This window comes from Triticum urartu, chromosome 6 (assembly GCF_003073215.2).
Source record: "Triticum urartu cultivar G1812 chromosome 6, Tu2.1, whole genome shotgun sequence".
NCBI lineage: Eukaryota > Viridiplantae > Streptophyta > Magnoliopsida > Poales > Poaceae > Triticum > Triticum urartu.
This window is the reverse complement of record NC_053027.1, coordinates 33,490,488-33,511,404: the sequence shown is the minus strand read 5'-3', so window position 1 is coordinate 33,511,404 and position 20,917 is coordinate 33,490,488. Positions and strand designations below refer to the sequence as shown.

Below are 20,917 nucleotides of genomic sequence, written 5' to 3'. Positions count from 1 at the left end.
ACAGCTCGGACCCACCAGCTATATCTTCGCACGCAAGGAAGTGCCTCCTTATTACGCACAAAAAAATGAATACTCCCCTGTTAGCTGGGACCCAGTATAGTGGCAGGCTGACTTGTGGGCCTACTAAGTGGACGGGGACGGAGGGCTTTGTCAACTTAGTCAATATGCACGATTCTAGCTCCAGTGACCGTACGATGTCCATCCAACGGCCGTAGTGCTGCTTCAACCTCTGGTCTTCTTGCTCTAGCCGCCCAAACCAGCGCCGGTCGTGCCTCGTGCTCCTGCCTCCCGTGGCCGGCTGCGATGCGGCGGAGGCCTCACCGCCCCTACTACTCCCACCGCTGGCCAGGCCATCCCTCTACTCACCCACACCCCCTGTTATTCTGCGGCGATGGCAGCCTCACACCGCAGCGAACCAGTGAACCCTCGTACTCCTCTACGCGTGGGCATTCACTGCCGCGTCTTCCCCGACTCTGCGGCGTCCCCTTCCTAGGCCTCGTCGTCGTCCACCGCCCTTGCGCTCTCGGCGTGGCGTGGTCAACGTGGTCAAGGAACAGCTTCCATCGGATGTGCACTGTACGTGGAGAGGCTGACAGCTGGGTCCACGGCCGCAGCAAGGAAGTGCCTCCTTATTACGTGCAAAATAATTATTCCTCCACCTGACAGCGGGACCCACCAGACGGGCCACCGTATTTCGCCCCCCTGACTGCTGGGACCCACCAGCTACATCTTCGCACGCAAGGAAGTGCCTGACAGTCGGGACCCACCTGGTCGAAGCGTACGTAGCGTTGTCATTCTGGTCGCGAACGTGTACGTGCATATACTGGTCGATGTAGAGGCGTGCACGTGTCGTAGTAGAGGCGGCCAGGGTGCAAGAAAGAAAATACGGCCACGTATGTGTACATACGGGCGGGGTCTCGAACGCCTACTCGCGCATACGTATGGCCAGGGCTCGTCTACATGGCTGGGTCGGAACGGAGAAACAGCGTCGTCGTCGTGTTCATGGGGAGGCAACGGAATGCGTCGTGTTCATCGGGAGGGCTTGGACGGAACAGGCGATGGAAACGAGGCCTAGCGTACCGCAGAACGGAGGAAACAGCCTTGTGTTTGACCGGCCACGTTCGAAATGGGATCCTGCTCATCGGGAGGGGTGTGGTGTACCGCAAAACGGAGAAAACGGACCTCCTACAGTCGAAACGGGGGTCCTGTTGATCGGGAGGGGTGTGGCGTACCGCAAAACGGAGGAAATGTACTTGTGGTTGAGCGCTACGGTCGAAATGGGGGTCCTGTTCATTGGGAGGGGTGTGGCGTACCGCAAAACGGGACTCCATGGGATACTGTTCATCTCCACCGTCGACCCCCTCCAGCCTCCACGAGCTACTGTTCATCCACCGTCGACCTCCTCCAGCCTCCACCTGCGACTGTTCATCCACGGGCTCCTATTCATCCAGCCTCCACCGCGCGCTACTCCACCGGCTACTGTTCAACCAGCCCTCTCCACGGGCTCATGTTCAACCACCCCTCCACAGGCTACTGTTCATCCTGCCCTCCACCATCTACTGTTCATCCTGCCCTCCATGGGGTGGTCCTGTTCATCCAGCCCTCCACGGGGTCCTGTTCATCCAGCCCCAACCGGCTCGATCGATCGGGGTCCTGTTCATCCAGAGGCAACACCACGGGGTCCTGTTCATCCACCCCCACCGGGAACTGTTCATCCAACCCCCCCCCCTGCGCAACGCTCACTGTTCATCCAGAGGCAGCATCGATCGGCTTCAGTTAGCAGCAGTAGTGAAGGAATCGCTCGACCGGGTTCAGTTAACAGCCATCGATCGATCGCACGGGTTCAGTAATGCGTAGCCTGCAGTGCAATCGCTCGGGTTCAGTTAGAGCCCAACGCCTCGCTCAGGTTCAGTTAGAACCAACGCCTCGCACACACGCGCGTACGTGTACGAGAGAAACACGCATCGCTCGGCCCCCGACCTCCCACCGTAACCAGGAACTCCCCGAAATTTTCCTCGCCCTCGCTTCTACCACGGTTTTTTCATCATGGACGGCCCAAAAAATGTCATGCAGCTGCGTTTCCGGCCCGCCCAGGATGAAAAGCCCATTTTCTGTCATAATTTTTTGTCATAGAAGTAGGAGCCCACCACATCTATGATGATACCGGGGTTTGTCACAATTATCGTCATAGAAGTGTCATATATATGGATGACAGAAAAAATTCGTTCGGCCCAAAATGTCACGGGTGTGTCTTTTTTGTAGTGTTGGCTTGTCATCGGGGTTGTGCATGATTTAAATACTTTGTGTGGTGAAGATAGAGCATAGCCAGACTATATGATTTTGTAGGGATAGCTTTCTTTGGCCATGTTATTTTGAGAAGACATAATTGCTTTGTTAGTATGCTTGAAATATTATTATTTTTATGTCAACATGAACTTTTGTCTTGAATCTTTTGAATCTGAATATTCATACCACAATTAAGAAGATTTACATTGAAATTATGCCAAGTAGCACTCCGCATCAAAAATTTGGTTTGTATCATTTACTTACTCGAGGACGAGAAGGAATTAAGCTTGGGGATGCTTGATACGTCTCCAACGTATCTATAATTTTTGATTGCTCCATGCTATATTATCTACTGTTTTAGACATTATCGGGCTTTATTATCCACTTTTATATTATTTTTGGGACTAACCAATTAACCGGAGGCCCAGCCCAGAATTGCTGTTTTTTGCCTGTTTTAGGGTTTCGAAGAAAAGGAATATCAAACGGAGTCCAAACGGAATGAAACCTTCGGAAACGTGATTTTCTCATCAGATAAGATCCAGGAGACTTGGACCCTCCGTCAAGAAAGCCACGAGGGTGGAGGGCGCGCTCCCCCCTAGGGCGCGCCCCCCTGCCTCATGGGCCCCTCGAAGCTCCACCGACGTACTTCTTCCTCCTATATATATCCACGTACCCCCAAACGATCAGATACGGAGCCAAAAACCTAATTCCACCGCCGCAACTTTCTGTATCCACGAGATCCCATCTTGGGGCCTGTTCCGGAGCTCCGCCGGAGGGGGCATCGATCACGGAGGGCTTCTACATCATCATCCAAGCCCCTCCGATGAATTGTGAGTAGTTTACTTCAGACCTACGGGTCCATAGCTAGTAGCTAGATGGCTTCTTCTCTCTTTTTGGATCTCAATACAATGTTCTCCCCCTCTCTCGTGGAGATCTATTCAATGTAATCTTCTTTTTGCGGTGTGTTTGTTGAGACCGATGAATTGTGGGTTTATGATCAAGTCTATCTATGAATAATATTTGAATCTTCTCTGAATTATTTTATGTATGATTGGTTATCTTTGCAAGTCTCCTAGAATTATCAGTTTGGTTTGGCCTACTAGATTGGTTGTTCTTGCCATGGGAGAAGTGCTTAGCTTTGGGTTCAATCTTGCAGTGTCCTTTCCCAGTGACAGAAGGGGCAGCAAGGCATGTATTGTATCGTTGCCATCGAGGATAACAAGATGGGTTTTTTTATCATATTGCATGAAACTATCCCTCTACATCATGTCATCTTGCTTAAGGCGTTACTCTGTTTTTAACTTAATACTCTAGATGCATGCTGGATAGCGGTCAATGAGTGGAGTAATAGTAGTAGATGCAAAATCGTTTCGGTCTACTTATCTCGGACGTGATGCCTATATACATGATCATACCTAGATATTCTCATAACTATGCTCAATTCTGTCAATTGCTCAATAGTAATTTGTTCACCCACCATAGAATACTTATGCTCTTGAGAGAAGCCACTAGTGAAACCTATGGCCCCTGGGTCTCCTTCTCATCATATCAATCTCCATCACTTTATTATTGCTTTGCTTTTACTTTTTACTTTGCATCTCTATACCAAAAATACCAAAAATATTATTTATCATCTCTTTCAGTTTCTGTTTTTACTTTGTTTTAGGGTTTCGAAGAAAAGGAAAATCAAACGGAGTCCAATTGACCTGAAACTTCACGGGACTCATTTTTGGAAGGAAAGAAGCCCAGAAGACTTGAAGTGCATGTAAGGGAAGCTTCGAGGAGGCCACGAGGTAGGGGCGCGCCCACCCCCCTGGGTGCACCCTCCACCCTCGTGGGGCCCTCGTGGCCCCCCTGACGTACTTCTTTCACCTATATATCTCCATATACCCTAAAAACATCGAAGAGCACAATAGATCGGGAGTTCCGCCGCCAGAAGCCTCCGTAGCCACCGAAAGCCAATCTAGACCCGCTCCGGCACCCTGCCGAAGGGGGAATCCCTCTCCGGTGGCCATCTTCATCATCCCGGTGCTCTCCATGACGAGGAGGGAGTAGTTCTCCCTCGGGGCTGAGGGTATGTACCAGTAGCTATGTGTTTGATCTATCTCTCTCTCTCGTGTTCTTGATTTGGCACGATCTTGATGTATCGCGAGCTTTGCTATTATAGTTGGATCTTATGTTTCTCCTCCCCCTCTACTCTCTTGTAATGGATTGAGTTTCCCCTTTGAAGTTATCTTATCGGATTGAGTCTTTAAAGATTTGAGAACACTTGATGTATGTCTTGCCGTGCGTATGTGTGGTGACAATGGGATACCACGTGATCCACTTGATGTATGTTTTGGTGATCAACTTGCGGGTTCCGCCCATGAACCTATGCATAGGGGTTGGCACACGTTTTCGCCGTGATTCTCCGGTAGAACATTGGGGCACTCTTTGAGATTCTATGTGTTGGTTGAATAGATGAATCTGAGATTGTGTGATGCATATCGTATAATCATACCCACGGATACTTGAGGTGACATTGGAGTATCTAGGTGACATTAAGGTTTTGGTTGATTTGTATCTTAAGGTGTTATTCTAGTACGAACTCTAGGGCTGTTTGTGACACTTATAGGAATAGCCCAACAGATTGATTGGAAATAATAACTTTGAGGTGGTTTCGTACCCTACCATAATCTCTTCGTTCGTTCTCCGCTATTAGTGACTTTGGAGTGACTCTTTGTTGCATGTTGAGGGATGGTTATGTGATCCAATTATGTTATTATTGTTGAGGGAACTTACACTAGTGAAAGTATGAACCCTAGGCCTTGTTTCCTATCATTGCAATACCATTTATGCTCACTTTTATCACTTGCTACCTTGCTGTTTTTATAATTTCAGATTACAAAAACTATTATCTACTATCCATATACCACTTGTATCACCATCTCTTCGCCGAACTAGTGCACCTATACAATTTACCATTGTATTGGGTGCGTTGGGGACACAAGAGACTCTTTGCTATTTGGTTGCAGGGTTGCTTGAGAGAGACCATCTTCATCCTACGCCTCCTACGGATTGATAAACCTTAGGTCATCCACTTGAGGGAAATTTGCTACTGTCCTACAAACCTCTGCACTTGGAGGCCCAACAACGTCTACAAGAAGAAGGTTGTGTAGTAGACATCAAGCTCTTTTCTGGCGCCGTTGCCGGGGAGGTGAGTGCTTGAAGGTATATCTTTAGATCTTGCAATCGAGTCTTTTAGTTTCTTATTTTATCACTAGTTTAGTCTATAAAAGAAAACTATAAAAAAATATGGAATTGAGTTTGTCTCATACGTTCATCTTTTTAATATCTTTCGTGAGTATGATGGAAAGGAAAATTGTGCTCAAGTGCTAGAGGAAGAAGTCTATGAAATGTTTGGCACTAAATCTTTGAATGATGAGCATGATTGCAATGTTGTTAGTACGAATTCTTTGAATATCCATGATACTAATGATGATTGCACTAGTTATGATGTCTCCTATAAACATGTCAATTTTGAGTACATTGGGTTTGTAAGTACACACCAAATAGGGAAGATAGTATTGCAAGAGGCATAAGTACTTAGAAACTAAATTGTTGCAAGAAAGGCTAGATGAATGTGCTGAAAATTTAAATTATCTTGGCCATACTTGTGAGCTTTGCAATGAACATGATCATTTCAATACCCAATGCAAATTGTTTCATGATCGTATCGTGTCCAAAAATTGTGATGACTTGATTTCCCTTGCACATCATAATGAACTTAGTTTGCTCTTGGGTTATGAAGAAATGAAACGTATAACTAAGGATATTCCAAAATATGCCCTTGATAGAGTTCTTCATTTTGATCTAGAGGAAATTTATATGTATTGTGCGGTGAATTGTATTGAAAATCCTTATATTGCCAACTACATAAAGAAAAGAAAACAAATAGAAGATGAAGAGAATACTAATGAAAGGGAAGATACTTCCCAATATCCTCCTATTATTTCTTATGATGAATCAGGTAACAAGGAGGAGCCTCCTATTCAACCAATCTCATTAATAAGGAGCTCCAAAAATAGGATTGAACCCACACATGATGTGGTGAAGAAGAAGAAGAAGAAAAGAAAAAGGAAGAGAGGTAAAAAGATATCTCTCCCAAATAATGCTGCTCCTATTACTATTGTGCCTCATGAAAATATAATTGTGGAAAATAATGATACTTCTTATGATCTTGAAAATCTTTTTGGCACTTACTTGGAAGAATATGATAATTGTTATACTATTGGTGCTATCCATACTATTAGTGATGAGAGTGATTATGCTTATGATATGAAAAGGCCCAAGCTTGGGGATGCTATGTTTGATGAAGATGATGTTTTTGAGATTATATTTGATGCAATTAATGTTCATCCCAAACTTGGGGATGCTACATTTAATGAAGATGATATTTTTAGTCTCCCAAGTTTTGCTATGCAAATTTATAATGATGATAGCATGCCTCCTATTTATGATGATTATTGTGATGATACTTATGCTATAAAAAAAGTGATTATATTTATAAAACTTGTCATGATTATGATTACCTCTTTTCTGAACATTACTCTTTTAATGTGGAAACAATTTATAGTATTCGAGTCTCTTATGATACTCCCAATATTCCGAATGAGAAGAATTTTGTTTATGTGGAGAGTAATAAAATTTCTGTATCCACGAGATCCCATCTTGGGGCCTGTTCTGGAGCTCCGCCGGAGGGGGCATCGATCACGGAGGGCTTCTACATCAGCATCATAGCCCCTCCGATGAAGTGTGAGTAGTTTACTTCAGACCTTCGAGTCTATAGTTAGTAGCTAGATGGCTTCTTCTCTCTTTTTGAATCTCAATACAACGTTGTCCCCCTCTCTTATGGAGAACTATTTGATATAATCTTCTTTTTGCGGTGTGTTTGTTGAGACCGATAAATTATGGGTTTATGATCAAGTCTATCTATGAACAGTATTTGAATCTTCTTTGGATTCTTTTATGTAATTATGGATTTATAGATGTTTATGATCAAGGGTAGAATCCGTGACGGCGACAGGGGCCGGTCGGAAACACTTGAGAGTTTGATCTCCGCCGCCGCCGTTAGCGACTTTGGTAGGTGAAAGATGGGGAGGGGGAGAAGAACAGTAAATGTTTTGCCTGTGCGTGGAGCTAAGACGATAAGGGCTGGCTGGTCTGACCAAAACAAATGGTTACAGTGGTACGTACCGGGAGATTTGTCTTGGCAATTAGAATCTCTAATGGTTCATATTGGAAGATATTAAGTTTAATAAATAAAAACTGTCAGCATAAACCAGGTTGACGCTGCATGAATGTGTCTGTGAGGCTCGTACAGCACTGCACGCGATCCTCGGTTAAACGCACTTGATTAGATAAATAAAGCGGGAATGATTAACAACTAATTATTGGATTAACATCTATAAAGAAATGTCAACATGGCCGACTAATTGTGCGTTGAAGACTTATTTTGCTAAACCTGACAAACAATCCAGCCGAGCGAGCTGGCATAATTTTACAGTGGCCTAACTTGTGCTCGGGGCCGGTTGGTCCAATATGCAACCTGTTCTAAATTGCAGCCTCTCATGGTGCTGGGTCGCGGGACATCTGCTGCGCATGCGGAAGGATCCAGGACCAAACCGGCTGGATTACGCGGCCAATACAGCCCGGTGAAAAACAAACGCATCACTCCTATACATTGCACAGTTAATGCGAGACGATGATCCACATGCAACCGACTGGTGAGGATATGCATATCACTGGACGCCGTGCACCAAAGGAGTTTTCCGCACCGCGGCATTGCTATCTTGTCGGCATACATATTTATATCTAATATAGTACAAACCCAAGTACACGCATGTACACACGAAAAAAGAAGAAGACAAAAGTGAAGTTTTTTACAGTACAATATTGAGATCTGCAGAAAATTTTTTTAGAGAAGTGGGTGTAGGAGAACGTTTTTATTTTAATCTTTTTTGCATTGGTGAGATTGATCGACCGGATAAATTTGGTTGGGTGCAGAGTAGAACATATGGATGAGTTTTTGTTTCTTTCTTTCTGGAATGCTGCAACTGTGACTCAGGGTATCATTTTGCTCTTTCCTTTTCTACAGTACGGTTGGTTAACAAAATCATGATGGTGACATTTTACTCTTGGCATGTGATTTTTTTTTGCACCGCCTTAGTTTGCATCACAGATTGTGCGCATGCTTTTGATTTTCCTTTTATGTATAGAAGAAATTTGCACATGTTTGGGGAGATTTTGGAGTTTGCAAAAGTGAAGTGAAGACAGTTTTTTACAGTAACAATATTGAGATCTACAGAAGAACAAAAATAAAAATTGGAGAAGTGGGGTATCGATCCCCATACCTCTCTCGCATGCTAAGCGAGCACTCTACCATCTGAGCTACATCCCCCCATATACCAGTATAATTAGCAAATGCTTTAACAAACACAACTTCTCACCATACCTTCTCAGTATTACAGTATACCTGACCATGAAGCTTCGCTTTTGGCCCAACCAATGTTTTGAGAGATAGTTGCAACAGCGTCCTGTTGTGTGCAAAAATGTATGTAATTTTTCTTACATTGTTTTTTTTTGCGAGAAAACTTTCAATCTATTCATCTTCTATCATGGCAGTACAACGAACACTAGAAATGATAAAAATTACATCCAAATCCGTAGACCATCTAGCGACGATTACAATCATTGAAGCGAGCCGAAGGCGCGCCGCCGTCATCACCCCTCCCTCGCCGGAGTCGGGCACAACTTGTTGTAGTAGACAGTCGGGAAGTCGTCGTGCCAAGACTCCGTAGGACCAGCGCACCAGGACAGCAACCGTCGCTGATGAAGAATAACGTAGATCGAAAGGATCCAACCTAAAGACACACGAACATAAATGAACTACAACCAGATCCGAGCAAATCCACCGAAGATAGATCCGCCGGAGACACACCTTCACACGCCCACCAACGATGCTAGACGCACCACCGGAACGGGGACTAGGCGGGGAGACCTTTATCCATCTTCAGGGAGCCGCCGCCGTCTCGTCTTCCTGAGTAGGACACAAACCCTAACAAATCTTGAAGGAACGACTAACAACGAAGCCCTCCCGCCGGCCCTTGCCAGGATCCACCCCCCCCCCCCATGGCCCTAGGGCCACCGGAGACGAGGCGAACCTGCGGCGGAGCTGGCGAGAGGCACGAACCCTAGCTTTTCTTGGAGGAGGAGGCAATTTTTCTTACATTGTTCTTCTCTAGATATTCATAAGCAGGGGCAGGGCTGCGAATATTATATCATCGAATCAAGATGTATGACCAGCAAGGGACTCTTCCCTACATGGAAAACATTTATATGTCTTTTCATGTTTGTTCATCAATTTAATAGTCCCATCTTATTTTTTACTCCGAACCCACCAATTTAAACATCTCTCCGACTTACCAATCAATAAGCCGTCTTGGAATTGATAAACAATGGATGAATCTGATTTATCCCTCGAGGAAATATCCCGATTATAAGTTGCGCAATGAGCCAACATCGTTTGAAGAAATTATCCATGAATTAAATTGTGCTCGATTAAAGGATGCACAATAGCCAACACCGTTGGAAGAAATTATCCACATATTAAATTGTGGGCATTAATTACGGGACCTAAAATGAAATTTTGAGCATGAGGATCCGAAGTGTCGTTGTCGACTAAAGGCTGCATGATGAGCCAAAACCATTGAAAGAAATTACCCATGAATAAAAATAAGACATTAATTGCGGGTCTTAGACCGAAATTTTGAGCATGAAGATCCGGCACAATGAGCCAACACCGTTGGAATAAATTATCCATGAATTAAATTGGGGCATTAGTCACAGGACTTCAACTGAAAATTTGAACATGAGGATTCGAAGTGTCGTGCCTGATTAAAGACCGCGTAATGAACCAACACCGTTGGAAGAAATTTAAATATACTTCTCAAAATTTTATTTCAATGCAACGCAAGAACATGTGTGCTAGTAAATAATTAATTGAAATTCTAATCAGAACACGTACCCACGTATCACATGACCCACAAGACGTCACCGCACGCCTCTCTCCTCCATAGCCTGGACATTTTTAGATACATTAAAACTGAGCACTTTTCCACCCCTCTCAGACCATCAGCATCCCCAGTCGTCCGATCATCAATTTTGGGCAATTTCGGCGGTCTGATCAGCTCTAATCTTATTTAGGCTCGCTTCGTTCGCTACTAATAAACGCTAGCCCTGCTGGGCAGCTCCTCTGGTAACAATTTTAGGCTTCTGCCACTAAATTGGGATGGATCGCTGCCCCTTCACGTGATTAGCCCACCCCATGGCGGAAACGACGCACCAGTTCATCCCTACTACCGTAGTACTTCACTTCAAATCAACTAAATTTCCCACATTCAAAGCTTACAAATATATGAGTTGGTTTGTGTAAATTTAACTTTAATGTTTTGCATCACTACTTATTTATTCAAATTCATAATTTATTGCCAAAATAGAAGGGCGCTGCAACACACGCCATCATGATCTAGTTTTTCTTATCCTCACGCTCTCTCTTCTCTCCCTCGATTTCTTCTTCAATGAGAGAGATCCCCTAAGCCGGCGACCGGCTGTGCAGCCCCAAGTTGCACTCCTGCTCCGACTCGGGTGAGCCCCCAACTTTCGGTAAGTCCATGGCCCATATGTATGAGCCTTTTTTTTCTTGTTGTCGTGGTGGTTTTTTTGTGTGGTTTTGACGGGGCAATTTTATGGAAATCACTGCACCGGCAAGCTTCATGAGAGGGAAGGGGTGGAGGAGGGAATGGGTCTCCGAAGAGGCACTGCGGATCCGCCCGTCGTGTATCCGAGCAAGCATGGTTGTACCTTATGTTTTTTTTAGAATGGTTGTATCTCATGTATGGGCCCTCGTGCCGGACTCATGGGCCCATAATCGATCCGAGCCCAGAGCATCTCTCCCTCACTCCCCACTCCCCAGCCCAACTTTATAAACCCGTGAATACATCCGGGCAGAGGCAGGCCGCACTCTCGGCATTTCCTATTTGGCGCTGCAGGCGCCGGTTTCTACTGTTTTTGCTAACCGGCGCCTGCAGCAGCTTACTCGCGGGCCGGCCCATCTCACCTCCCTTTTCCTGCAGCAAAAACAGCGCAAGTGAAGAAAATCGAACACGGGACCACAGAGATGGAACCACACCGCAATAACCACCACGCCAACACGCCCGACATGTTAATATTTTCTTCCGACGTTTCTTATTCCTTATTTCCTCTTTCCTTTTTCCTTTTTTCTTTCTTCGTTTTTCATTTTTTTTCTGTTTCTTTTTTCCTGGCTTGGTGATTTCTTTCAATTTCGTGAACTTTTCTTAAAACGGATGAGTTTTTTTCTCAAAACTGATTTTTTTTGTTCAATTCAATGAACTTTTTTTCAAATTTGATGAACCTTTTCTAATTCTTTTGATGTTTTTTGAAAATCCATGAACTCTTTTCAATTTCGATGAACTTTTTTGAAATTCGATGAACTTTTTCTCAAAACTGATTTTTTTTTCATTCAATTCAATGAACTATTTTTCAAATTTGATGAACTTTATCTAATTCTTTTTAAATTTTTTTGAAAATCCATGAACTCTTTTCAATTTGGATGAACTTTTTCTCAAAACTGATTATTTTTTCATTCAATTCAATGAACTACTTTTCAAATTTGATGAACTTTTTTCATTTTTTTTGAAAATCCATGAACTCTTTTCAATTTCGGTGAACTATTTTGAAATTCAATGAACTTTTCTAAAAATGGATGAACTTTTTATCATTTTTATGAACTTTTTTCAAGTTTGATGAACCTTTTTTTTCAGAATCGATGAACATTTTGCATATGTGATGAACTGTTTCTGTAATCCCATGAACTTTTTTCAAATCCGGTGAATTTATTTTTCAAATTTGTGAACTTTTTTCAAATCCGATGAACTTTTTCTAATCAAAAATTAGAAAAGTTCATCGATTTGAAAAATAGTTCACGAGTTTGGAAAAATTCATCATATGAGGAAGAAAAAAATAAAAAATAGAAAGGAAAAATGAAAAAACGAAAAAGGTAAGAAGAACCTAGTAAAGAAAAGAAGTGATGTAACCTACCGGATATGTTGTTGTGGCTGAGTGGTTAGCGTGTTGTAATACGAGACAGGAGGTTGCTGGATCGAGTCTCCTCACAAGTGCCAACTTTATTTTATTTTTCCTGTTGTGCGCGCTCCTTTTTTGGGCCGGCCCGCTTCCCCGTCGCTTGCGAGCGCCAGAAGCGCCAACCGGCGCTTAAAGCGCGGATTAGGAGCTCCCCGCACTCTCACTCTCCGTCTCCTCGCCAGCGACAGCGAGCAGTGAGTCTTGCGGCGTCAGTGTGGAGAGCGGCGGCGGCGACGCGACCGACTCCGGCAGGCGCCTCCCGATCACCACCGCCTTCTCCCCCGCGGGCAGCCGCAATGGCGAACAGGGGAGGGAAGGGGTCGTACCCCCCGTCCATGTCAGGTGACCCCCCTTTCGTTATCCCCCTTTCCCCGTAATTCTTTTTTTTTTTCGTCGATGTTTCAACCCTCGACCAACGCGACCTTCACCGGATAAAGCCCGGTGGGTGTCGGGCTCTTCGGCGTCTATCCGATGCGAATGGCTAAGGATTAGGGTTTGCAGAACGCCTAGGGTTTTGTTGTCACGAATGATACGGGTGCCCTGGCGGGTGGGCATCGAATGATACGAATCTTGGCTATTAGAGAAGGATTAGATCCAAGTGACCGTTGCGAGGGCTGATGATTCGGTTGCTTATGTGGTTTTGGTCGGATTTTGTTATGGGTGTGTGATATATCCACGACGAAACATAATTGTTTGTTCAGGGCTTCTTCCGACTGTAGGACGTTTGGAGGGTTCCAGTCCTTCAGAAAGTTCTTCCTAGCACAATGCCCTTTGGATTGTGGAACTGGATTGGATTATCTGTTTATGTGCGCTTGTAGAAATACATCTGGCTAATATTTGTTACCAAATTAATCTTAACAATTTTGCTATTGGTTGTGTCACACTCATATGTGGGTGGGTTCTTATAATTTGGTGTCTGAAGGAAAACTGGAGAAGTAGATAATTGAGTTGATCGTGACACAGCTTGCTCAAAATGAGAATGCATTAAACGTTGCTGGGCATTGTGGAATCACTAGCAGCCTATTAGGTTTTGGGTCTGTTTGCCTGTGAATAAGGTAGCACTAAATGGATCATTTGTGTTTATGGACAAGTGCATGGCTAAATTTAGCGATTCCTAAGGGTTTTAGTCTAACGAATGGTCCTTCCTTTCAACAAGAGAGAGTATCTGTTGATATGTCTTGCATGCCTTGGAAGAAGTTTTGTTGATTTTGGTGCAGTTAAGCACATAAGCTTGGTCTGTGTATTCAAATTCCATGCTTGAGCATCTTGGTGTGTGTGTGTGTTTTAATTCTGCTTTGCAGAGGAAGATCGCCTGTTAATGTAGGGCATATTTAGTTGGTGACCAATTTTACCACACTACTTCTGCCACACTTGCCTTAGCTTAGGTGCTCAAATTCTTAGTCTCACTTTGGATTGTCCAAGTGAATTTCGCCACACTTTTTGTGTGTATGACATGTGGACTTATTTTGAACAAAAGAATCTTGCCTTAGGTGTGGCTAGAACCAAACACCCACCTAACTTGGTCAAACTTGCCTAACTTGATATGTGGCAAAGTGTGGCAAGGCGTGGCTATGAAGCAAGCAGCCCCGTAGTTAATCCAACCTTCCTATTTTGGTAAAAGAAAATCCTTGGATCAAATATAGAACTAAACTAGAAACCGAGGTATATGCCTATTCTGAAATATCACATGTGTGATATGCTCGTGGTTATGTGATAGTTGGCGTTTTTCATACCTGTGTTAGAACGGCTTACGACAGGCCGTAAATTCTCTCTCTCAAGAATATACTACTTTGGAGAGCATGATGATTTATCCCTTGCATATTTGAAGTGGTCCGAGCACTACTCACTTGGCCAACGGAGGATTGGCTTTAACTTCGCCAATGAGTCTTCGTGCCTCACCAATATGCTTCGATGTTCACTAGCAATAGGTTTTCTATTTCGCAGCATCTTAGAAACACACACTACAACCTTGTTGTCTTGTTGAAATGTGTGGAGTGGAGTGATGTACATGCATATTGTACTGGGTATCTTTGGAATTAATTTAAAATAGCAACATTTAGCAGCAGTATCACGAAAGAACTAGCCAAGGGCATGGGTGCGTGGAAGTTAGCTATCCACGTGGAAGAGCCATGACTTGGTTTCGAGATTTATGGGTTTCAACTCTAGTGTACCGCAACTTGTTTGGAACTGAGAGGCTTTAAGTCAAAATAAAGTGAAATTGCGGGGCACAACAGCAACAAAACAACCACCGCCTATATCTTGAGTTATTGACCTTCATTTCCGCTCCATCCCACCTCCAACTTTCCTCCTCTTCCCCTCTTCTCTAGATCTACTCCACCGCCACCTCCCATGGCGTCTCCAGCCAGAAACCTTAACCCTAATCCGAACACTAAGAACCCCGATCCTCCCTTCGACATGGGTATTCTCTTCGGGTCGCCTCCTAACCCTGCGCCTACCGCAGCACCCATGTTCACTGCCGCTACCGGCCCGCCGCCGCCTTTCGGCCCTAACTCCCACCCCTCGGTCACCTCTTTCACGACGTCCCCTACCTCCACCACATGCCGAATCTTCATCCTCCTATGCCCTGCCCAGCCATCTCCTTCCCCATTCCAAACCTGAATGCAAACCCTAGCGCCGCCTTGGGCGGCGGCTACCTTCACTACCCGCAGGATCTCCGATGCCTCATACCCTGCTCAGTCTACTCCTACATGCGAAACCTGAACCTGAGTGTTAACCTCAGAGCTGCCTTGAGCCTCCTGCAGGATCGCCAATCTCCCATGCCCAGCTCAGACAACTCCATCCACACACTGAACCCAAACACAAACCTGAACCTGAGCGCCAACCCCGCGCCGCCTGGCACGGCCACTACCTTCAGAATGCGCAGGATATTCGACATCCCATGCCCCGCCCAGTAATATCCTTTGCCATGCCAAACCAGAGCGACAACCCCCGCAGTGCCTCAGGTGCCAAACCCGAACATAATAAAAGTATTTGTGTCTGACAGGGAATTTTTTTTAATCTAAGACTTTTATGTTACGTTTTTTTTGTTGTTCAGTTGTGTGATCCTGCTATATGATGACTGATGATTTTACAGCTTTATCAAAATGAATTTTGTGTCAGTTGAGCTTTCGAAGGCAAGTTTAGAGTTTGACAGATTTCTTAACTGGTTTATTCTTACAGGAGCACCGAACGGATGGCAGAACAATTCTAATGAAGTTGTTCTTGTTTCTGATTCTGATTCTGATTTTGATGGTAATAATATTGCTCAATCTCGTCCTTAAACATTTTCCGGGCAACAATTTATTTAAATCTAGTTTTACTACACTTATCACGGCTCTGCTCCATGAGAAAATCCTTTGGTATTTGCTTTTGTTATAAGAATATCACTTGTGTCTGCCAGCACGTTACGAGCTATCTGTCTGACATGATCAGCATCCATTGTGTTTTATTTATCACTGTCAGAAAATTTCATTTATACGGTTGTACCCTGCTACCCTAGGGCTTAGGGCATCTTTAGCAAGAAGGGGGTAAACATTTATGTTTGAAAACATGAAATGATGCTTTTTTGTTCCAGTAAAGAATCATTTGACTAGAAGAGTCCCACAACCTTCTATGCTCGCCAAGTACTTATCTTGGCAACCTTCATAGGATTAATTAAGTACTACAGAAAAAATGTCGAAAGAGAATTATATACCATGTTTGTGGTTCCCCTTTGATTTTATTTGCAGATGATTCGTTGACTATCTGTTCATAGTTGATTTTATTTACAATTACATTGAGTGTGAAAGGACACTCCATATCGTTTGTAGTTGAAGGCAAGACACTATTGTTTTGTTTCACCAATATATGGCTGTGCATAACAAATGGTAATCATTGAGCTGCTTACATTGTAACTGCTGCAGTATTTGATAGGGCAGGATATCTGATCACAGTACATAAATAAGCACTAAAATTTACTGGATTGTTGAATGAAACTGAATAAGTCGATGTGAATAATATATTGATATATAGTTGAAAATATACAAGAACCTCATATATCACTGCCTGTATTTAGATTTTTCGGAAGAAGAGGCTCCCCCCACACACTCCAAGTCAAATGGGAAAGCTTCATCTGATAGCCTAAAAACTGGTGGAAAGGCTTCATCCTTTTCTAATGGTATGTATGCATCATTTTGTACTTTTGCTATACATTGCTGATAAAACTAAAAGTTCTAGTTATACAATCGATTGCCTTTCTGTGTCTTATATCTTTCTTTCATGTATTATGTTCTCATACGAGAAGGTAGCAAAGGAGGGAAGGCATTTACTGCTGGGAAGGGTGGGAAGGGCTCCGCATCAAATGCAAAGCCTGCAATGTCTGATGCAGAACTAAAGCTTCAGCTTGGTCAGTTCCTTCCATTGAAATATCCTCTATTTTTCTAGAAGCTTATTTTTTTTCATAGTAACCTTAATGGTAGTTTATGGAATTTCAGTAGGCTCTTTACTTGAGAAGTTCTGTATAATGAGATTGTTAGTTTTACATCATTTGAAACGGGCAAACATCTTATATTATGATTTTCAAACGTCCCTTCTGTCTAAACGAAAAATAGGCAAGCTGATTCCCGCATAACAATTGGTTGCAGATATGTCTCCAAATTCTATATTGTTAACGAACTGTGAAGCAGCAGAAATGTTGCAGAAAATTCAGGGACATATGGCTATCTTATCAGAGGATCCAAAGATAAAAATTCCCGAGTAAGGAACATCTGTTGTTTTAATTCTGTTATGTTCCGCTAATAATTGTTTATGTGGTGTTCTAGTCTGTTAGCTTGTGTGCCTTCATGTTTACTCTTTTCTTCTTGCACCGGCAGGTCGTTCGACAAGGCCTTTCAATATGCAAAAGAAGGAAATCACTTCACCTCTGCGAAGTTGGTGAAAGAAATCCTGGAGTATCCTTTGTTTTGATAAAGAGCTAGTATTGGAGATTGCATGTGGTTACGCAATTAAATTGTTTTGCCAAGCAACCACTTTGTAGTTAATTTCCTTGACTCATAGCTGCAGACCCCTTAAAGACTATGGTGTTAATGATGGCGAGGTTCGTCACCCTTCTTTTCCTCTCACCTTCTTGTATCTCATTTCCCTCATCTCAACATGAAATGGCTTGTTGTACCTGTAACAGATATGCATGATAGCGAACATTGGGCCTGAGACCATTGAAGAGGTTTATGCACTCATACCGTCTCTCAAGGTCAGTGTCTTTTGCTGACATTTGGGATATATGCCATTTTATATATTACCAGGAACAGGAGCTCAGTCCTGCAAAATCCAAATTTCTTTGCACAGGCCACTAGGTCGATCAATGAAGGCAAGATCGCGGAGGCCCTTACCGCCCTCGCTAACATAAAAGCCTCCAAGTGAACCTCAGCTACACAGGTAACCCGAGGGCAAATCTTTGAACCACACCTCTTCCTGATCGCTCGCCTTTCTTAATGATCTAAATTTCTGAATTGGTTCTTAATCTTAAGCATACATGCAGGCATGCAGCTGATCAGGCAATGAAGAATCCGCAACGGGTGTCTCCGTGGTGTATGGATGTTAACCGAAATTCTTTTGAGGGCCGAAATCAAGTTGTGTGTTGTGGGAACCGTACCATGCTTAGGTCTGGATGGTTGAACTTTGACTTTTGTAAACTAGCTCAGGTTTAGCTAGAGTGGTTGAAGTGATGTACTCTGAATTGCCAAGTGGTACCCGATGGTCTGGCTCGCCTGGATGATGAAAACTGTTGTTGTGGCCTGTGTGTTTATGCACCTCTCCTTGTCTGTTTACTTTTCTGAGTCGTGTTCTTCTAGCTGCAGTTTTTTACTTCTAATTTGGGAAGTAATATATTTCGCAGAGCTGTTTGAAAAGGATTTTGTTTTCTGTAGACGGCAGCTCTGGTAGGGCAGATTGAATTTGTAGGTTCTGCCGTTTTAGCTAGAACGATTGACAATCAACACAAAATCTATTTTATTTGAATGTGTAGTTTTAGCAGTTTTAGGGCTCCTTTGATTCAAAGGAATCTAACAGGGGAATTTGAGGATTTATAGATAAAGCCGTGTCCCGCAAATTTGTTTACAGTAGACCTATAACTTTTTTGGGGTACCGCGAGCTCCCAGGTTATTCCTTTTGTGCGACGCTGCTTCGGTGCCTTAAGGCACCTGCCTTTGGGCCTATGACAGATGGGCCTAACAGGTGGCTGGCCCACCTGTCATAGACCAAAAGGTAGGTGCCTTTAAGGCACCGAAGCTCAATCCCCTTTTGTGATAGATGCAGCCACAGCTTGCCCAAGCAGTTCTGCATGAGTTTCATTTTGCAAGTCCACTAGGCTGTCAGAAACTGGCCATCCAGTATGACTCTGGTTATTCCTTTTGCGATAGATGCAGCCACAGCTTGCCCAAACAGTTCTGCATGAAATTCATTTTACAAATCCACTAGGCTGTCAGAAACTGGTCATCCAGTATGACTCTGCAGGAGTTGTTGATACTCTTCAGGACGAAGGGTTCTCTGCAGACATTTGCTGCTCCGATCTTTGAGGACATTCGTATTCATGCTAACTCTTTCGATAGAGTTTTGTTTACATATTGTCCAAGGGAAGCAAACCGGGTGGCGCATACACTTGCCCATGAATGTAATTTTGATAGTTGTGTTTGGGCACATAATCCCCCTAGTTTTATTTTGTCGTTGTTGATACAATGTAAGTGCGGCTTAAATTAATAAAGTCATGATGGTATTCCCTGAAAAAAGTGATTGTATCCTAGTGTAAATCTTGGTGTAAATAATACGTGACTGAATCCTAAGGCCAACTCCAACGCGACGGCGCATTCGTTCGCCCGCGTCCGTTTGGGTCCAAGCGGACAGAAAACGCGACTCAACGCAGCGACGCAAAACGAGGACGGATGTCGGCGCAGACACGCAGCAGACGCCCGTGTTGCCCTCCTCATGTCCTTCCTTGGCCTGCCCGTCTATGGCACAACGGTAATTCTTCCCCCTCCCCCTTCACACACACCACCCTGGCCTCGTCGCCCACGCCACCACCACAGTTCCGGCCGCTTCACCACTACCCCAGGCCCCGTCGTCCACCGACGGCCCCACCGCCATCGCATCCAGTGATGCCCACATTAGTCGGCGTTTGCAGCCGCTCCTCGCCACTATCGGGAGCACTACAAGGCAAGCCTACCCAGAGTCGTCGGCACTGCATACCTCCACCATCACTGCCGGAGGGTACGTGCTTCGACATGCCTATTGCCAGTATGGGCAGAGGGCGTTGCCTTGCATCGGCCACGACTCGACCATGACCACCTTCGTTGTCGTCCGCAAGTTGTTCAGGCATTTCCCCGCAAGGTACCATGGTGGACAACTCGGATGATATTGTTTTACAACAACTTCATATGTTCATCGGACGATTCATCATCCGACGGTGAGGATTCTATGGTTGCTAGCTACTTTGGTCGTCAATGAGCACATTGCTAGTCAGCGACCTAGGTTTAGGGGATCGATCTCGGGCCATTCTCCAGGATTGAATCGTAACAGAGAGAGTATCCATTGCACACTCTACAGCGATAATTTCAATTTCATTGACGCACTATTCCCTCCCAAGCTTTTTCAGCGACGCTTCCAGATGGCGAGACATATGTTCAACCGTATTCGGGAGGGAGTGGTGGCGTATGATGATTACTTCAAATGCAGGCATGATGCCCTTGAAAAGGTTGGCTTCTCCTCTTAACAGAAATGTACCGCAACTGTTCAGATGCTTGCATACGGAATTCCCAATGATCTTGTGGATGAATATGCAATGTTTGACCCAGAGTACTTGACAGAACCAAATGATGTGAATACAACCCGGTTGTTGGCGATCAATGAATCTAGATGCTTTCTGGGAATGCTTGGTAGTATAGATGGTATGCACCGTCCGTGGAAGAACTGTCCATTTGCTTGGAAAGAGCAATATAAGGGACATGTTAAAGCTTGCATGGTCATCCTTGAAGCTGTGACATCACAACTTCACAAGAACTCTAGATTCGACACTTTTTCCGGCATGATAGGTTCTCACAATGGCATCAACATGCTTCAGTGCTCATCGGTGTTCACAAAGCTTTAAGAAGGCAACTCCCCATAGATCAATTTTGAGGTCAATGGCCAGAAATACAAGAGATACTGCCTAAATGATGGTATCTATCCTCAATGGTCAACTATTGTGAAGACAATCTCCAAGCCCGTGGGAGAGTAGGTTTACCCAAGAACAAAAGAGTACTAGGAAGGATGTGGAGCGTTCTTTCAATATTATCCAATCTCGATGGGCTATTGTTAGGCACCCTGATAGAACATGGAACCCTCAGAGGATGTAGGAGGTGATGACCGTTTGTGTGATCATGCACAACATGATCTTAGAGGACGAACATCTTTGATCAAG

The 20,917-nt window shown here is 44.2% G+C and overlaps 1 protein-coding gene across 1 annotated transcript; it reads left to right on the top strand.

Annotated features, from left to right (window-relative positions):
• Window positions 1-16,743: 16,743 nt before the first annotated feature.
• Window positions 16,744-17,902, top strand: LOC125516073 (DNA-directed RNA polymerases IV and V subunit 4-like). Its single transcript, XM_048681559.1, has 6 exons — window positions 16,744-16,873; window positions 17,112-17,223; window positions 17,340-17,417; window positions 17,530-17,563; window positions 17,648-17,716; window positions 17,812-17,902. The coding sequence occupies exons 1-6, from the start codon at window positions 16,747-16,749 to the stop codon at window positions 17,884-17,886; spliced, it is 495 nt and encodes a 164-aa protein (XP_048537516.1). The 5' UTR covers window positions 16,744-16,746; the 3' UTR covers window positions 17,887-17,902.
• The last annotated feature ends 3,015 nt before the right edge of the window (window positions 17,903-20,917 follow it).

What these genes read in the sequence shown, in the direction of transcription:
- LOC125516073 (XM_048681559.1), top strand. Translation starts at nt 16,747, where the DNA reads ATGTATTATGTTCTCATACGAGAAGGTAGCAAAGGAGGGAAGGCATTT. An exon ending in CCAAAGATAAAAATTCCCGA is followed by an intron (nt 17,224 to 17,339) that starts GTAAGGAACATC and finishes TTGCACCGGCAG; the next exon opens with GTCGTTCGACAAGGCCTTTC. An exon ending in ATGGTGTTAATGATGGCGAG is followed by an intron (nt 17,564 to 17,647) that starts GTTCGTCACCCT and finishes TACCTGTAACAG; the next exon opens with ATATGCATGATAGCGAACAT.